At 38.1% G+C, this 19,735-nt stretch overlaps 2 protein-coding genes across 3 annotated transcripts in view; both read left to right on the top strand.

The window, feature by feature from the left end:
• LOC114643590 (CD209 antigen-like protein B) overlaps nucleotides 1-6,837 on the top strand; it is a 41,938-nt gene extending 35,101 nt beyond the window's left edge. Inside the window, exons 8-9 of the mRNA XM_028792156.2 lie at nucleotides 3,565-3,680; nucleotides 5,002-6,837. Coding sequence (XP_028647989.1) covers nucleotides 3,565-3,680; nucleotides 5,002-5,182 — 297 coding nt within the window. The 3' untranslated portion in view covers nucleotides 5,183-6,837. The remainder of the gene's footprint in view (nucleotides 1-3,564; nucleotides 3,681-5,001) is intronic.
• Nucleotides 1-19,735, top strand: part of LOC114643594 (low affinity immunoglobulin epsilon Fc receptor-like) — a 346,195-nt gene that overhangs the window by 168,873 nt on the left and 157,587 nt on the right. The window lies entirely within an intron of this gene.

Raw genomic sequence — 19,735 nt, forward strand, 5'->3', positions numbered from 1 at the left:
TCATACACAAAATCAGTAAAATTCAACATTTTTCATGTAATATACACTGTGATGCGAAGGTTGACATTACCCTTCACCCCTTAAGGCATAATTAATAAAGGTTTTACTTAAAAAAAGTAAGGTACAATAATAAAAGTGGGCCTTAGGCATAATAAAAGTCTCATTTTATAAAAAGCTGTCAGCAGACGGAGAATTTCATTCAGTGCAACAAAAAGGGGTGTGGAAAAAGTGATGCGCTGTGAATACTTTCCGGATGCACTGTACGTATGCAGTATATGATGTTAGTTACCTGATACAATTGCTTTTTACTGGAGCATGGACCTGTGGTATTTACAGCAGTAATCAAGGACTCTGCACCGTGTCCCTTTTTTTAAACTTCATTTCATTCGACAAAACTTTGTTAAACGGAAGGCTAAAAACAGGTTGAAGTATATTCTTGTACTAAAATCGAAACAAAAATTCCAAAAAATGACCTGGATTTTTTGTGAATTTATATTTAGTTTCATTCCTTTTTATTTGACAAACTGACTGCTGGCTGTCACGTCTTTAAAATGTTTATTTTGGTCTGACTGCCTTTAACATTGAATCTAAAAAGTGATACATACAAACAAATACAAAAGAATGATCAAGGATCACTTTCAAATAAATTGGTGGTAGATATGCCTGTGGGTAAGGCAGCCACCTAACACTGAAATAAAAGTAATTTTTACAGAAAAATAAGGACATTTAAGCATGCCTTTCCTTATGATAACACAATTCACCTTTATTTTCTCTTATGATCTTTTAGAAATATCCTTTGGTTTTGGCAACAGTTCATGGTAATCACAAAGAAAATGTGTCATGTTCACTGGCAAACTAATAATATTCTTAGTCATTTTCAAACCAGCTTATTTCAATTCAGAGGCGCAGGGAGCAAGAGCCTATCCTGGTAAAACTGCACACAATGTACGAAAAAAACATTATTCACAGGGTCTCACTCAAAATACATACTCCTGAAATGGGACCATTTAACCAAACCTGCAAAGCTTTGAGAATGTAGGAAGATAACTGGAGTACCCATAAGAACAGCACAGAGACACGGGGAGAACATTCAGGTGCTGGAATTGTACGTAGTAAGCTGGATCTGTAAAGTCGCAGTGCTAATCATTGTACACTACGGTGCCATAAGCTAGAAATATGTTAAGTATATTTCAACTAAATATCTTACAGCCTTATGGCTGCTCAACTGTCTTAAAGCTGCAATTATACTCTGACAAGAAAAACAGTATGGTATAGATAAAATTAAAATAGAGAATACATATCTTTTTTAGCATAGTTTATTTTACATTCTATTGATTGTTTTGTGTTACTTTCCTGATGAAATTTGTCTATGGTCATACTTGCTTTTTAGCTAAATATGAGTGGAAATCTCTACATGCAAAATGAACAGTTAAGTTAAAATAACAGAAACATCAAATTATTTTAATGACTAGATAAATTTATCTACTCAAAATTTTATAGTCACAGGATGTTAAAATGCATTTTACGTTCCATCACATTGACTCATATTTTGGTCACTAAGGGGTGTCTCAGATCCCTAAACCTTTGACACAACTATAATCTTATCACAAATATATGTTTTTAGTTGAAGCAGTACCTTTACAGGATTTCCTCCAACAACACAACATGCAATCGACAGTTCCTCCAAAACCTTCTGGCAAAGTTTGTCTTCCTTCTCCTCTCCTGTCCCTGACTCCCTCCGTAAGGAAAAGTAGGTTCTTTTGTGCTAGACACAGCACCACCACAGGGTTAGGCGGAACATCCTAACAAAATGAACATCCATTGTTGGCAATTACTTCTGGCGGCGCCCACAACCTCCACTAGATATCCCAGGTTGCCCTGCAGGTGAACAAGCAAATGTATGCAGCCACCTAGTGCTTTGGAGGAGTATACAGACTTGACACTGTGCCAACAATCAAATGTAAGAGAGTGAACAGTTTTTATATCAAGTCATTAAATCTTGTTTTCCTTGTAAGATTTAATAACTTATTAAAAATGTATTTAAGATTATTTAGCTTAAGTTAAGAAATCTTGTCAAGTACATTACATTTTTTGCTAGTTTTTGCATTTGCATTAATGCAGTGTAGGCAGATTTTCTCCCTGTCCTTCTGTTTAATTGTCCAACCTAGTCATCTTGGTTGGGACAACCATCCATTGACATTCTCTGTCCATTATATGGGCTTTTCAGCCAGGAATTGAGTCGTCCTCAACAGTCCATCCATGCTTTCAAAAAGTTCAAAAAGTTTCCACATTTTTCTATTTTCGTTGGAAATGGTGTAGGCAGGAGGAGGAGTAATTGGTCATGTGTGAGAGTGTCATGTGACTGGGAATATTGCATCGCAAAGGAAGGTGACTATGTAGAAAAGTGATATAATTAGTTTTGAAATTCTTAATAAACAGAATTAAAATAAAAAGTGTGGAAACTACTGAACGTCCCTAGTATATAAAATACATTTTCAGATATTAATTTCACACTATCTTCAAAATGGTTTCTACTTTATTTAAGATGTCTTAAATGTTTTTCAAAATATCTTAAATTGTATTTCATACATTTCTTAATGTCCTTAAAAGGAAAGGAGTCTCTTTAAAGATATTTGTACAAGATTTTCAGATTTTAAAAATTGTTAAACACATTTCAATATATGGTAAAACAGACAAGAAGTCCCATTTAAAGAATTAGAAAATTTACAGCAAGGGATTTTGAGATATCTTAAAAATGAAATCATTTTGAGATATCCCAAAAAGAACTGCCGAAGTATCTTAGAATGTAAATTAACTTATTTTAATGTATCATAAAAAGATGAAATGCATTTCAATATACAAACAATTCATGTGAAATGTTTCTAAATGTTAATTTGGTCTGCCATATATAACATGTAAAACATAAATATAAAGCTACAAATACAGTGTTCATTATTTATTTCATTTAATGTATTGATTTAATGAGAGGCTTTGTTACAGCATATCATTTGACATGACATACGTTTCCGTATGCTTGAGTGTTAAGAATGGGATGCATTTTGTTACATGCCACGTCACTAATGTGTACAGTGGGAGAGGAATGGTGCCCCTTCACAGCCACACCTCTTCCTTTTTGGGCTCCATTCCAGTGCATGGGAGAAGATGGAAGAGTGTAGAACAGTGAAACAGGTGCCTGGGTGTCATTTGGGTGAAGCCATGCCAATAGAGCAAATGGGGATGCATGGCTTGGGAGGTGAGGCTGTTCCCGCTCCCCTAATTATTTGTCACCCTCAGCATTTGCCTATACTCCCCATACCAGGAACCACCTCTGAGGAAAAGAATAAATCAAGATTAGACAATGGAGGAATGGAAGTACATAATATGATTTGGTATACTGTATTGGTTGAAAGTTTTCAGTCTGTTTTACTCTCTAAAATGTAAATAACCTAACCTTCAAAAGCTTATTTTTTATTGAATAGTGATATGTCACATTTTCTGTTTTAAATTTTACTGCATACAATGTCTGAAAAGGGTAACTTAAAATATTACATTTGTTTGTCACAGAATTTCTTAATAGAAAAGATGAAAGAAGGTGGTTCCTATTGGATTGGACTAACTGATGAGAAAAAAGAAGGTCAATATCAGTGGGTGGACAGCAGGCCTCTGGACCAGAGAAACGTGTAAGTAACAGAATTTCAGTGTTTAGCAGAAAAAGTTAATATGTTAGTTTCAACAATTGCTGAGGAGCTTGATGATTCTTACTGTTAAAAACAGACTCTACTGCCTTGGAAAAAGGCTGCCTTTGAACATGTCAGTCGAAGAAAGTGAAGAATGAATGATTGTAAACATAATAAAGTTAAACCTGTGTGGCTTTGAAACACTCTCACATACGCAGTTCCACAGAGAGTGCTTCAGTGACCCTGTTTGGAGGGAAATCTTGGAGAAATGAACCCATCTTCTGTGCAGAGTTTGCTGTCCTTGATTGTGGTTTCTTCCATTAATGTATAATTTGATAAATGCCTCGAGTATTTGGTGATTAAACCTTCAGTCAGTATCACAATGCTTTTTTCCATCATATATAAAGGGAAAAAGGAAACTCACGCACTGAGGGACACAACATCACATCTGTGACACACAATGGAAGTTATACCAATAAAATGTTTGTCTTCCATGCTTCCATATGACTTTCCCTTTGATTCTTTGTAGAAACAACCCTTCACTAACTTCATTGTCCACCCAGATAGACAGGAAGGGTACAACAGACATGGTTGAAAATTTGAGTGCAACTTCACTATGTAAAAAAAAAAAAAAAAAAAAATCCAAAAACAATTTTCTTTGAACTAAGCATAAAACTGACAGTAGTATTTGGTATCCACAAACCCATCCTCCATTATGAAGTTGGTCCCAAGCCCGGATAAATGGGGAGGGTTCAAGGTTGCTTTATTTAGTCATGTTTACACAAGAAAAGATTAATTTTGCCTTCGCAGTTGCTACTAATAACAAGACAGAAATAAATGAAACAAAACAAATAGAGACAAGACAGGTTAAGGTAAGGAAGTTTGATAATAAAAAACCTATAAAACATCAACCCCACGTAGAAGTGTGAAAAGATGAAGAGGAAGAAGAAGAGGTATTGGAGATCCACAATTTTTATATTACACTTAATAGAACAGAAAGTTTGCTTTCGATTTATGAATGACCATATTATTTTGATTAATAAAACAAATGAAAAGAGCATGGAGAAAAATACTGGTCCCCTTAACCTAACATTTTGTAGCACAGCCATCAAGAGCTCAATGTTTCTACATTCTCGACTAGCCCACTCTTCTTCATGTCTCTCAAATTTGACTGGCGCCTTATCCCTATTGTAACATTCAGCTCTTTCCACAGATATTCAATGGGATTCAGATCTGCACTTTTAGCGGGCCACTTCCAAATGGTCCAATGTATTCTTCTCCATCTGCCAAGATGTCAAGACTGATGATTTCTTGTCTCTTGCAGTTTCTGGGGACTAAGAGAGAATGATAAGAAGAAAGAGCCGGACAACTGGACTAGAAAAAATACCAAAGGGGAAGACTGTGTGAAGATACAGGTTCACAAGACTTTTAATGGTTGGTATGATTCAGATTGTGAAGATTACACAAATATGATCTGTGAAGCAGATTCTTATTTCACTATCTAAACAATATGTAGATGAGCCAAGGGCCAATAGCTTCCTAATGGAGTAGTGTTACACAGAGTCTCTAAAATATGACTTTACCTGACAAATAATCCATTCATCAAGCTGGCATTTCTGACTACTGGAGCAGCAGCGGTCAATGCTCCATGAAGCAGACTGTACAAACTAAGAGATGAACTTACAAAATAATAAACCATTGACTTCGCTGCTGTCTTTGAATCTGTCGACCACAGCATCCTCCAAATACGCCTAAAAGACTTTTCTACAAAATGTTTCTCCTACGTTGTGCTCCTTCTCCAGTCGCATATAGCATGTTGCCCTTGGTGAAGCCTCTCTGTTCTTATATCTCACCAGATTCGGTGCTGTTCTTTATCTGCAGAATGTCTCTGGGCTACTCAAATTCTCCTTTTCTGTTCATACACCAAAATTCAAAGATTGACAGCCTCACTGCCTGAACTACAACCTCAGTGCCTATATGTTTGCTATCTTTCTATCTAATATCTTACTCAAAGACAAATGTCTTCTGGATCTTCTGTTTAACTCACAAAGTCTAAATCTTTCTCTGCAGAAGACATCCTTTACAAATTTAGCTTTTGTGTCATTCTTGACAAAACATTTAATTTTGTTGCATCTCAGCTGAAGTCAATGTCACTTTCTGTCACCTACAATACAACTCTTCCTCTTCTTCTCCACTGATGCAAAAATATCACCATAATTACCTCTCAATGGATTACTGGAGTGCATCTTGATGGGCAAAGCACCTGAAGCTTGTGACTGAGGATGTTATAAAAATTACTTAAAACAATGTATAAGTGATTTAGAATTATTTTCAACTGCATACATTAAAAAACATGGTGAAGTGGGAGTTATTCATACATCCACCCATACCTGTACATCATCTAATTCAGGGTCATGAGAAGGTTTGTCTACCCAGGCAGTTCTGAGTGTAAGGTTGATGGGATGCTAGTCCTGTGGACAATTCTCTTTTTAGAAGGTTTCTTTTCTCGAGTCTTTTTTCAGAAATGAAAATTTCAGGGGTTAAAAATATGTGACAGGATCTAAAATGTTTGAAACCAGTAGTTTGAAATAATCCTTTGAAATTAGCTTTTATTTATATTTTATGTGTTTTTATCACAATCGTCTGCTTCTTTAACGTGCAAAGAAGCTTTACCGTTAATATCTCATGTATTGATGGAGTGGTGGTGGATGCTTTCCATCTGAACTTCAAATTGATATACGTATTTAAGAATTTCTAAAGTAACCCTCAAAAATTCCAAGTTCCTGCTTTCTACTCTCTCGGCTATGGTACTTGTTTGGTCCCATCTGTAAAGTTTGCATGATCTCTCCTGTCAGCACTGGTTTCACATTTTTGGCCTCTCCTGCTTGAATGTCTTTTATTAACAACACAGTTTTTGTGCAAAGACATGTTTCTTGTTCACAATATGAAACAGACAATTTTGGTTTTGCTTATTCTTTATATACAGTTTTCAAATAGAGTGGTACTTTTTAAGGATCTCTCTCTTTCTGACTTGTTTTTGTAGAACATTAACATTTTAAACAGTTAGACTGTTTCTACTCTGTTTGACTAATGTTTGCGTCTGGAACATAATTAATGCAGATAATGTTGTTGTGAGTGGTAATAAATAATTCAAACATCACACTACTGATTGTGTTTTATTGGATTTATTAGTCTGTTTTTGCTAAATGTACATTTTTACATGTAGATTTACCTTGCATTTCTCTACTCATACAAACCATCTGGTTGGTACTTGGAAAGAGATATTTCTAAAGGTAGAGTCCACATAATAATGATTTCAATGTATAAAACAAGCACTGTATAAATCAACAGACAAGACTAGGAGAAAAACAGAAATGTTGAAGATCAATCACAAGGGGCCTCATGTATCAGGCTTATGCTTGGAAATGTGTGTAAGCCATCTCTTACACAAAAGTGAGTATTTATAAAACACAAACTTGGTGTGAAAATTAGCTTAATTATTTAAAATAACAACCAGCCACGGACCCCATTTTACCATACTGCCATACACTGGTCTAGGGTTTGAACTTTTTCTCTGAAAGAAGTTGCATAATAAAAGCAAGGCAATTTAGCAAGAGTCAGGAATTTGTTAATATTCCTGTTTTCACAGTTAGACCAGAGACTCTAGTTCTTACCATATAGGCGTGCAGCCTTGTTGTGCCTTAACAGCTGTTTATTTCAAGAAGAAAAATAAGCATTAGACTTCAAATTAAGTGCTCCTTTTATCTAACATTTGTGTATTTTGTGCATTTTATACTCCTATAGCATATTTTGAACACTTGTGTACACTGAAGAATTAGGCAGTTAACTGAGGCTCTAAAATGACATACCAACCTGTAATGTGTACGTTTTTTATTTATTTATTTATTTTATTTACTTTGTTAATCCCCAAGGGGAAATTACTTAAATATATGTCTGAAAAAAAACATACCTGCTATTTATAGAAATAATGTTTTAAAGTTACTAGCTGTTTGCAGTACCCTATCCTAAATTATCTGGTTAATTAAATGTTTAATAAATACATTTACACTTTATAAATCAAGAAAAACGCACATAATTCCAAAACTCCACTACACAAAAAAAAAAAAAAAAAACTATACCAATTTTAAAGGTTTTTTTGCATCCTCATCATGGAAGCATATTGCCACTTAGTCTTTCTTCATAATACTTTGCAAAATTTTAAAAAGAACTGACAGGAGCTAAACCCATTCCACCAGACCTAGTGTCTCCATTTCCTTGACAAATGTCAGTCCTTCCTTACAGATTGTGCTATTTGATGTAAACCACAGATTTTCAATCTTGAGATTGTGGTAATACAGTAATATATAGTGATATAGTAACACATATAGCTGTGGAGGATGCTCTCATCTACATGCTCCACAGAGCCTACTCCAACTTGGACATTGTCAGCATCATAGTCAAGGTCATGTTCTTTGACATTTGCTGAGTTTGTAACAGCATTCTGCCTCGTTAACTAGGGAAAAGCTCAAGGCTTTGCATTTTTGAGGCCCCCACAATCTCCTGGATCATGGACTACTTGACCAACAGACTGCAGTTTGTAAGGCTGAGGGACTGTGTGTCAGAAATGATGGTGTAATACCTCAGGTAACTGTCCTGACTCCCATCCTGTTCACCCTTTAATAATGAAGGTGAGTCAGAGTACAGGAAGGCTGTGGATGATTTCATCTTTTGGTGCCAGGACAACAACCTGCAACTCAACATCAGAAAGACAAAAATGCTGGTGGTGGACTTCCAGCCTGTCAAGGAGCCCGTGAGAATAGTCTCCATCCAGGAGGAGGACATGGAAGTGGTACAGAGCTACAAGTACCTGGGGGTTAATTCAAACAACAAATTGGACTTGTCTGACGACACAGTGGTGTTGGACAAGAAGGGCCAGAGCAGACTGGACTTTCTAAAGAGACTCAGGTCTTTTGAGGTGTGCAGCCAGCTGCTGGAAATGTTCTTAGTCCATATTAGCCAGTGTGGTGCTATAAGCTGGGGTCTCCTGGGGAAGCAACCTGAGCTCAAAATAAGCACAATGCCTGAACAAACTTTTCAGGATAGCATGCTTCATCACTGGGTAAACCTGGGACACACTGGAAGCTGTTGTAGGAAAGAGGAATGTGGTAAAATTGGATGCCATCATGAAAAATCACCTCCACCCCCTCCAGGAGGCGCTCTCTTGGAGAACTTTTAGCCACAAGCTCATTCCACTACAGTGTGCTAAGATGCAACTCTGGGGGTCTTTTCTGCACACTGCTCTCAGGCAATTCAATGTTTCTTCCTGATGTACTCATTAACTTTATTTTAAAATATACATTTTTTTATGTATTGATTGATTGATTGGCTGTATTTTTAAATGTGAGTCTGTATTCTTGTTTTTTATGTTTCTGCTGCAGTATGCATCTGAATTTCCACATCGGATTAAAAGTTTATCTAATCTAGTCTGATGCAGAATTGTGATTTTAAAAGCTAAATCTAAAAGCTCTACTTACAGAATTTAAGCAAAATTCAACAGTATTTGTTGTCCTGGATAATGGACTCTCTGTCTCGCCGACCACAGATTATGAGGCTCAAGGATTGTTGGAGCAACACTGGAACAACACACGGAACAGTCCTGTATCCTTTTGTCTTCACTCTGTATATCTCAGACTACAAATATAACACCAGGTCATGTCACTTACTGAAATTCTCAGATGCATTGACAAGGGCAATGAGATGGAGGATTGGTGGAGAGCTTTGAGAATTATCTGCAACTTAACACCACCAAATTCAAGCAATTATTTATTGACTTTCACAGCACTATGCTCTGCCACTATTCCAGGAGTGGAGTGGATGTTGAGTTTCACTGCTACAAGTACTCAGGGTCCAGGTCAATGACAGGTTGGACTGTTCTCATAACACAAAGAAGCCTGAAAAAAGGCAAATGGGTTGGGTTGGCCGTCACAGCAAATTTAAGGATTTATTTCTGTTGTGGGTAGGCCAGTGTAGTGGTCCTCAATTGGCTCCACATTTATCAAATCCTATTGGGTAGACGTACCTTTATCTGCTCTTTTGCATGGCTAAGCTTCTCCTCTGGGCAGCGTCAAAGGCTGAGCTAATTGTTCCAGGCAGACATGGTACCTCCTCATCGAATTTTATTTAGCACCAGTCTCTTCCCCGGATCATAGCCTATGGTGGCCACAGTAATATCACCACAAGTAGGTACTCAAGGTGGCCCTGAAACACTAGCCAGCAGGTGGCGGTGCAGTGTCTCTGGGACTCACCATGGATACAGGTCAGACTGGTTCATTTACCATCATAATGTTCTGATGATACATGTTGGCTTGCAACAATGGAGAGGCTGCTGCTGGACTTACAGGGCCAGGACAGCATGATCATCTAAAACTGGAAGTGAGAGAGGGTTAGCCCCGACTGCTCAACAGTACCTTTCTCCCTGAGCCTATCCACACTCCATCTGGTCATCCCCTCAGGGACAGTGGGCCACTGCATGTCCTGGCTCCCCACAAAGGTGGCACCAAAGTGGAAGGGATTATCGCTCCCTGCCACCTTTTCTTAGGCAGATCTTTGAAGTGGTCCATCTGGCTGGTGGTGTGGTGCCGCTCAATCAATTCAGCAAGCTCCTCCATGTCTGCCCATTGATGTCATCTCACGGGGTTGACGAGATGATCTGGCAGGATGTGGCAATGCCACCTTCTCCACAATCCGCTCAGGTGTATTTTCCCCAGGGTAGAGCCAGCAGGCTAGTTTGCCCCATAAATCAAAGGCCTGAGCTCGGGTGTGACTCTTGGAATTAAACCGTCATTCGTGGCAGCATTGGGCCAGAGATGCTGCAGTTAACTCATACTAGGCGAGGATCTCCCACTTCAGTGTGTGGTAATCTGCTGCCACCTGCTCCTCCATATCATATTAAGTGTGTGTTCCTTAATATCATGTTCATTTCACCTTTAAGTTAAAAATCAGGCAGGACGAGACAAAAGCCTTGTGCTAAAATCATTTACATTCAAGTTGCCTTTGAGTAATACTCAAAACCCAAAAATGACAAAGCAAAAAATAGATTTTAGAAATTTTTGCAAATTTGCAGAACTGAAATATCACATCAACACAAGTCCATTTGGCATTTCATTAGATGGAAATTCCCTTACTTTCACTTTCATCTTGTTAAAATTTGTTATATTTGGAAAAGGATGTACATGCACATCCCAGCAAAGTCGCCACATGTTCAAAAGCCAAAAGAAACATCTCTGGGTCATCAGAAGGCCCCCTCTTCGTCAACACATCCTTGGAATTAGCAAGTAGAGCAGGAACCAGATCATCCTCCGGGTCGGGAGGAAGCGGGACATTTTGAGCGATCTGAAACAACTCCTTGGCGTTCATCTGTGCAACCACTCCTGGTACCTCTTGTCATCCTTGGGTCGCAGATTTGCACAGAAACACAGGAGGTTGTAGAGAGACAGGAACGTTATTCAAACACTGGAAACAAACATTTGTCTCTTTTTCAAAAGTTTAAACGTGCTCCTTGACAAGACGGAGATGACAGTTCTGTCTCACAATTAAAAGAATGCAAACATATTGTATCTTCCTCTTCAAAGGAGTGTGCAGGGAAGGTCAGAGAGAGAGAAAAGCAAACAATCAAAAACTGACAGGTGCTGTTCGGACTTTTAAATATGCGAAGTACCACACGGATCGCGAGATAGATCGGCCGCAAGTAAGCCCAGAAAGCAAGGGAGCAATGTGAAGGTAGCCTTTCAGCGTTTTTTAACCTGTATGGCTGGGATCAGCTCCCCCAGCTCACAACATACAGTAAAAGGGGAGTAGTGTATCTTCTGATAATCTGACATAATTAGTAATCATGAACAAATACTTTGCCAAGGTAGTGAGCACTGTAATGTCCTGATGTTACATTCATATTTTCAGTGAAATTAATAACACAGATATCAAAGTAGATACTAATTTATTTTCAGTAATTAAACTGTAACAAATCCTGTCCCATAAAGTACCCCTTCTTCTCTTTTTGAGCGAATACCCAACAAAATGTCTATGCACGTCACTGACCTAAGGAATGAACAAAGTGCCAGAGATCACATTGAATTTCCAAAGAGACAATACTCTGTGAAAAACTATATAAAATCTACAAATTGTACCCTGTTCTTTTTTGGAAACCAGAAAAGCACCAAGAAACCTCAGTACTGTATGGACCTTTGTTTGACTTGTCTGTCTGTTTAGAATCCTTCTCTTAGGTTTTGATTTCTGTAATCCTTGTGTTTATCAGTAAATTGTACTATCAAGTTCTTACATTAGTCCAATTCAATTACCTTGCTGTAAATCTAATTAGAATCATAATCTATAGAGAAATGTAAAACAAGTAAAGTACCCTTAATTGCTAGTTTTTCTAAATCAGAATAAGATACTTTGTTAATTATTAAAATATCTAGGTCAATCTTCCAGATTTCTGTGTCAATCAGTCGAGTTTCTTTACAGCCTTTGTTGATTTTCATAAAGCATTTGACTCAGTTGATCGAGCTGTCCTGTAGGACATCCTGAGACTTTGCAGGATCCCCCAAAGTTGCTGGATCATATGGTCGGCCTGTACACTGGTGCTGTGCAGAGTGGAGGCAGAACCTCTGTATTTTGTCCCAGGTGATTCTGGGGTTTGTCAGGGGTGTGTTCTTGACCCTTCTTTGTTCAGTGCTTGCATGGACTGGGTGTTGGGCAGATTTGTGGGGTCCAGTGGCTGTGGGGCATCTGTTGGGAGAGGAAAGATTCACTGATTTTGACTTCGCCGACAATGCTGTGATCTTTGCGGAGTCAATGGAGGCTGGATAAAAACCAAGATCCAGGCCTTTAATGACGTCTTGGGCACAGCCATCAACAGTGTGTCTGTCTGTGGAGAGAGTGTCGACCTTTACTTACCTCAGCAGTGACAATCATGTCTCTGGTGACTCTTCCTATGAAGTCAGTAGACGGATCGGGAAAGCATGGGGGGTCATGAGGTTGCTGGAAAGAGGTGTGTGGCACTCCTATCTCTGCAAAAGGATGAATGTCCAACTCTTTAGAGTCCTGGTGCTTCCTGTTTTGCAATATGGTTGTGAGACATGAACGCTATCCAGTGACCTGAGACTATGATTGGACTCCTTCAGTACTGTGTCTCTTCAGGGAATCCTTGGGTATTTTTGGTTTAACTTTGTGTCAAACAAGCGGGTACTCACATAGTCCCAAATGAGGCACATTACCTGCATTGTGAGGGAGTGTCAGTAATGGCAGTATGGCCATGTAGTGTGATTTTCAGAGGGTGATCCAGCTTGCAAAATCCTCATTGTTGGACACCCGAGCGACTGGACCAGGTCAAGGGGACGCCCACCTAACACCTGGCTGCGGCAGAAAGATGATCATTTCCGGAGGGGGGAACTGAACTGTGTTTCTGCCTGGGGGGTTGCTAACCAGGATCCTGAGCTGTTTCATTATGTGGTGGGTGCAGCAACGCTCTGCACCAGTGCATGCTCCTCAACCTGACCTGACCTGACCTGGGTCAATCCACATTCAACTGAATAGGTGGATTAGTTAGCCTTATCCAGATTGAGACCAGCCCAACAGGCCCAACTTCCATTTCATAGAAATCACATTAAAGGTTCTAGTTTGACTATAGAGGTCAGAATGGCATTTGCCAGCTAAGCAGCAATGGCTACTTTGTAAGTCATCGCTTCATCTTTGCAAACACACCACTGCAGATTTTACACCTCAGGTTACTTGATTAGCATTTAAGCATCCTGTGCTAAAACACAAGACCAAAGTGTAAAGACCCCCACTTTCTGACTCTACTCACGAAACACAATATTTAAAAACAACTTCCTCAATCTTTCAGTCACCTTGCCAGCAGCAAAAAAATAAAATGAAGATGAGTGACAGGAACTGTTTAGCGAAGGAAATGTTGAATGACATCTACTGCAATGATGGACTTGCTGAATATGAGAATGAAGGACCACACAGAGGTAGGTGCCCGGACTGTTTCAGTTGTCTCCTCTGTAGGAAATCATAATTTATAAAAGAAGCTAATTTCTTTTTAAAGAGGATAGCGTGAAACAGCAACAGCGAGAAACTAGCAGTAAAAGAAGAGGCACTTAGATTCTTTTTATTTTTTTCATTTAACTGTATGAATATTTTGCTTTTAGTCAGTTTGGAAAACAGGAGGACATTAGTTAGAAAACCTTACTTTTATCATCACCTCATTTTCTCTCTCCATTTATCCTGAAAATTTCAGTTCTTTTAATTGTCTTAGCAGTGACGTTCATGTCATATGCTTGTTTGGAAAATTTCTTGTGTTCATCGGCCATCCAGTCCACCACTGGAATAGATAGATAGATAGATAGATAGATAGATAGATAGATAGATAGATAGATAGATAGATAGATAGATAGATAGATAGATAGATAGATAGATAGATAGATAGATGTCACACACACTATTGTCTGAAAACACACTGGAATGACTAAAAAGGAATATCATTTAAAGACAATTTGGCAATTGTTGTCCAAATGATGCATTATTGAGCATACTGGTCATATATTCTTCCAGATATTTTATGTGTAGTGGATATATTTAAAATATAATAAAAGATACATTTGGGATTCTTGAAGTCAAAATATTTTTTTCACTGTAGCAGCCTACATTCATTTGCCCAAGACACTAGTTTTGTTAAGTGAAGCATTATTTGTCACTTAACAAAAGAATCTGTCCTTGTAGCCTGTAATATTGGTCAGTCTATGCAAATATTTAACAAAAACCTTTAAACATACCAAAAACATTTACTTCAGAGCAGTCAAGGTTTCAGTTTCAGAGAACTACCCCTCTGTCTTTTTGTGGCATGTTTATGGCAACAAAACATGACTTGAAACCAAACAGCAATGTCCTACAACCTGAGCTACCAAGAAGAAGTTGGTCAAGAGTTTGGGTCATAAATCAGCTGTACCCCGGTGCGTGCGGGTGTTTGATACTGACTCTAAAGGACTTCCAGATGTTTGAGCCATTAAAGGATGATCTCAAAGAAACTTTAATGGTGTCTGAATTTTCACACAAGCAGATTTCATGTTTTTTAGAATTCATACTGACTTGGTTGTGAAGCAAGAAATAGAGACCATAAGTCACAAATGCTGAAAACTACTTCATGTACTTTATTACAAAGGACCAAACCATTGGCAAATTGCAAAATCAGCACTGTGGAATAGCACAATCAAGTTCAGTGTGGACAGTTAAAGATTATTTAATTTAAATATTATCTATACATCTTGTCTTTTTTAGATGACTGTTACTTTATTAAAACCACAATTGTATGACTGGGAAAAAGTCCCAAAGAGTCGCAGTTTATCAGTAAGGCCTTGGCATCTATTTATTTATTTGTGTGTGTGTGTGTAAACTCTGGGGCTAGAAGTTGCATCACTGTTTCTCTTGAAAGTCATCCTAAAAGGAAACAAGAGGAGTTTAATTAAAGATGGTAAAACACTCTTATACTGCCCAGTGCCTTCCATTTTAGAGCCTGGCAGCCACTCTTGTGCCTTGTGTGTGTGTGACTGTATAAATGAAATGGGCTGGCAATGGGCTGCCAAACAGGAATGAGTCTTATAGTTAAGGGACAAGGGCCAATCTGGCTTCAAGAAGAAAAATAAAAAAATAAAACGCACCATCTACGATGTAAATAGCTTTGTCTTTTAAGTGTATTTGGTTTCCCGAAAGAGTCATAGTTGGGATACCAGCACAGGAGAGAAGAATCATCTCATTTTATCGCAGCTCATTCAATTTTTTTTTTCAGGAAGGCCAGTGAAGTCATTTTAACACACTGTGGATGTTCTGTCTGCCGGGGTGGTCTAGAGATGTAGTTACATTCTTCTCTGCTCACTGTTGTTACTTGTTGACTTGAATTAGATTGTGGTTGTATTCTTTTATTTTTATTTCCCTGTTTCATTCTGAATGCATTCTGTGTAGTTTTTGTTTGCCAACTGCCCTAACACTAAAGTTTTCCTTTGGGATCAGCAGACTCTGTATAATACAGTGCCTTCCACGTTCCTCTATTTATTTCTGTTCATCTGTATTTACTATATTGAAATACTAAGAGTTTTAACAGAAAGTTACAAAATCTGAACAAAAAACTTCAGAGCTCAAAGATGTTACTTTACAAGACGTTATTCTTCAGCCACTGAGCTAATTATATTATTAGTAACATTCTAATAAGTTCAGAGCTTGCTGTGTTTTTGAAAATGAGAATCAGACATTTATTTTGGTAACACAACTTCCTGAGTAAATTTAGAGTGTGATAACTCTGCTAAACAAATTGCTCAAGCCATCCACTGGCTTTAACAATATATGAAAGAACACCAAAAAGTCAAATCTCTATGTACAAAAATAATTTATAATATAAAAGATAACCCAAAGTGATCAAGGGGAGAATACAGCATAGCAACTAAATCAACAGAAAATCAGTTCTACTTCTAATCTACGCCTGAGAATTTGGGTTACCCTTCTATAAGGTGAAGAGGCTCCCGGTTTGCTCAATGTGCAAACTTCAGTGGAAACTGGAATAAACTAGAAAACAGTGTAATGTCATCTCTAACTGCAAACATACAGGATCCACACCACTGTTTCACTCTTTCATTTACTTCATTTTCCTTCTTTAGTTCTACTTCTTGTTTGGGTATACAAGAAACATTGCAGGAGCACAAATAAAGAACCACCCTGACATGTACACTTATTCAGATAAATAGATTATATACATAGATTTAAATTATAAATAGATTTATGCAAAGTGACTTGGAAAAGAGGTAAACATCAGTCTGGGGGACAGGTTGGGAACATGTGTTACAGGATAATTTTGCATATTTTATCATCACAAGTGAAGAGCTCAGAACAAAATACAAGCTTGTTACAATTTCTAGTTTACAAAAACCTAACAGCTATCTGTTAGTCAAATTCACCAAAGAAGAGAGCTTTCAAATGCTTCTTAAACTCGTTGAAGGAGTCAGAATTTTAAATGGAGATGGTCAGCTCATTCCACCAGCTAGGAGCTACATATGAAAAGAGTCAGGATTGAGATGATTGAGATTTGATACCATGTACATGTGACATCACCAGATGCTATTCAAGAGAAGACCTGAGTGATCAAGAAGGTGCATAGGACCTCACAAGTGTCTCCAGGTTCTGACAGGTTCTGACTTATTAACTACTCTTTAGGCAAGCATTAAGAATTTAATCTTAATACCTGCTGCTACAGAAAACCAATGTAGTGATCTGAAGAAAAGAATAACCAGAACCTTTTTGAATCATCTGCAGCAGCTTGGTGCCACATTTTGGTACTTCTGCTTACAGGGAGTTTCAGTAGTCCAGACATGACAAGACCAAAGCCACAGCCACAAGTTGTGTTATATACAATGTTATACAGTGTGAATCTGGAAGACTGAGAGACAACATTGTCCCTGTAGGACAACTGGTCATCAATCACCACTCCAAGGTTGCATACTGACCTAGTAGGTGTTAACGATAATGAGCTGAGCTGAACAGAGTTGGGATGCTGAAGTGACTGATGAGCTGCTATAACAAGAAGCTCAGTCTTTGCCAGTTTGAGTTGGAGGTAGTGTTCCTTCATCCAGGTTGCAATATCTTTGAGACATGCAGAAATTCTAGCTGATACCATGTAGGCCTCTGGAGGGAATGACTTGTAAAACTGCATCTCACCAGCAAAGCATCGATATGAGAAACCATTGAACAGGATGATAAGGCCTAGTGAACAGAGATGTAGTGTATAAAGAGTAGAGGAGACGGCCCAGCACCAATCCTTGTGACACCTAGAGGCTTGTTTGGTACACCCTTGACATTTCTCCACACCAGGACACATGGTAGGATCTGCCCAAGAGTTATGACTCAAACCACCTGAGGGCAGTCACAGTAATTCTGTGGTCAGAGAGAGGGTGGCAAGGAGTATATATATACCCTTGGCAGACATTTTTCAAAATTCTCTGTGTACTAGGGAAATTGTTAATCATAATAGGCAATTGGACGATTGTAGATTTCACTTATGTAAACTAAGGTACAATGAGGGAAACCCACATAGGTGCAGGTTGAACATGAAAGACTCCACAAAGACAAGGACCAGGCACATGATTCTAACCCAGGGCACAGGCGCCATGAAGCAAGAATTATAAATGAACAATGTCACTGTTGTTTCAGTGAAGATGATTAAAATGATTTGTTTTCCTCTCAAACAGACCCAGTAGACAACACTACTTATGAAGAAATTGTTGAAGCGAAGAATGTTACTCCAAAAGAGAAAGCCGTTTACTTTTGACTAGGTAAGAACAGCAAACAAAATGTCCAAATATGCATTGCTGAAGGTTTGTAAAGAGGATGGCACAACAGTGAGAACAGCTGTTTTGCAATAGCATGGACCTGACTTCAGCTTCTGTGAATATCACTTGCTATGTGGGAATTACACATTCTCCTTGTATTTATTTCAAAAGTTCTCCACAGTGATATTAATGTACAGTAGGTGGCAGACCAGCCGATGATGCCAGTTGACCAGCTTGGGGCTTGAACGTTTAAAAGGATGAACAGTGGCATATTCAGAAAGTGAATCAGAATCACATTTGTTGGCCAAATATGCTCACATACAAAGAATGTCACTCAATCTCGAAGTATACAGTAGTTACATGACAGACATACACCCAATTAACAAGGACTGCCTGAATATGAAACAAAAAATGTAATCATGCATACAAAGTGCAAGAAATAGTGCAATACTGAGTTAAACATCAGCTATATTTAAGAATATCACAATAATATTGCTGAGGAGGTGCCCATACTGAACATTGAGAGCTGAATTTAAATATTTATAGGCTTGAAGCCCTGTGTGGAAAGAAACTGCTCTTATCTCTACTTGACTTGGCATAGTTTAGTTTATAACTCCAGGCAGAGGGGTGAAGTTCAAAGAGGTTGTGACCTGGATTCAAGGGTCGGTGATGATTTTTGCTGCCTGCTTCATCACTCTGAAATAGTACAGATCCAGTAAGGTGGGAAAACTAGTGCCAGTGATCTTTTTGGTAGACTTGACTATTCATTGTAGCCTGTTCTTCTCATTTTTAGTTGCTAATCCAAACAACACTGTAATAGATATTGGGAGTTCGACCAACTCAATAGAAGAACACGTGGGATTCCTTTATATGGTGCATGAGCTCCTCTTTGCTACTGTGCAGGGAAGCCTATTTGGAAATAGCACTCGGGGCACAGCAAAAAGTAGTTGCTAGTTGGGGATTAAAAGCCACTTCTATCAACAGTATAGCTGCACTTGAAGTTGTTAAATGAATAATTGACAAAGATTGTATTGGTGAAAGAATGAAATGGCAGAATGTGGAGAAGGAGTATAGATGAAAAGAAGGTAACAAGGAATATTTTATACTGGTAGGCCATGCAATGAGGAAGTCAGATGCAACCTTGGGAGTAGTAAAGTCCTTTGTTATGTTTCGTTTTAACTTTCTCGTATACAAAGTATAAGGAAAATATTGGAATCCCCCAAAAATTCCACTTCAAGATTTTGATGAATCTCAATGTTTTAGACCTCTCTAAGTCTGAAAATACCATTTCTGGTATTATGTCTCTGCGTCTGTGTGTGTGTATGTAAACACGATAACTTGAGTATGCTTTCACTTAGGTCAACCAAATTTTGCATGCACGTATTAGGTACAAAACATAGATTTCTGTCAACTTTTGGGCTATTTCTGCTAACCGGATGTGGTACTTTACCTGAACACATACTTGATTTATTTAGTCCGATTTATTCAACTTTACTTTAATAATAATAAATATATTATTAATTTGATTTGATTTTTTGTTGATGGTTCTTTAATGTACATGATATAAAAATATAATCCTTGTCTTGCGGTTTACTCCTCAAACATCCATCACCATATCTTAGTATATGAGAAAGTCTAGGGGAGACCACTCCTGATTTTTCTTTATATTTTCTATTCCCTCATGTAAAA

Source organism: Erpetoichthys calabaricus, chromosome 5 (genome assembly GCF_900747795.2).
Source record: "Erpetoichthys calabaricus chromosome 5, fErpCal1.3, whole genome shotgun sequence".
Taxonomy (NCBI): Eukaryota; Metazoa; Chordata; class Cladistia; order Polypteriformes; family Polypteridae; genus Erpetoichthys; species Erpetoichthys calabaricus.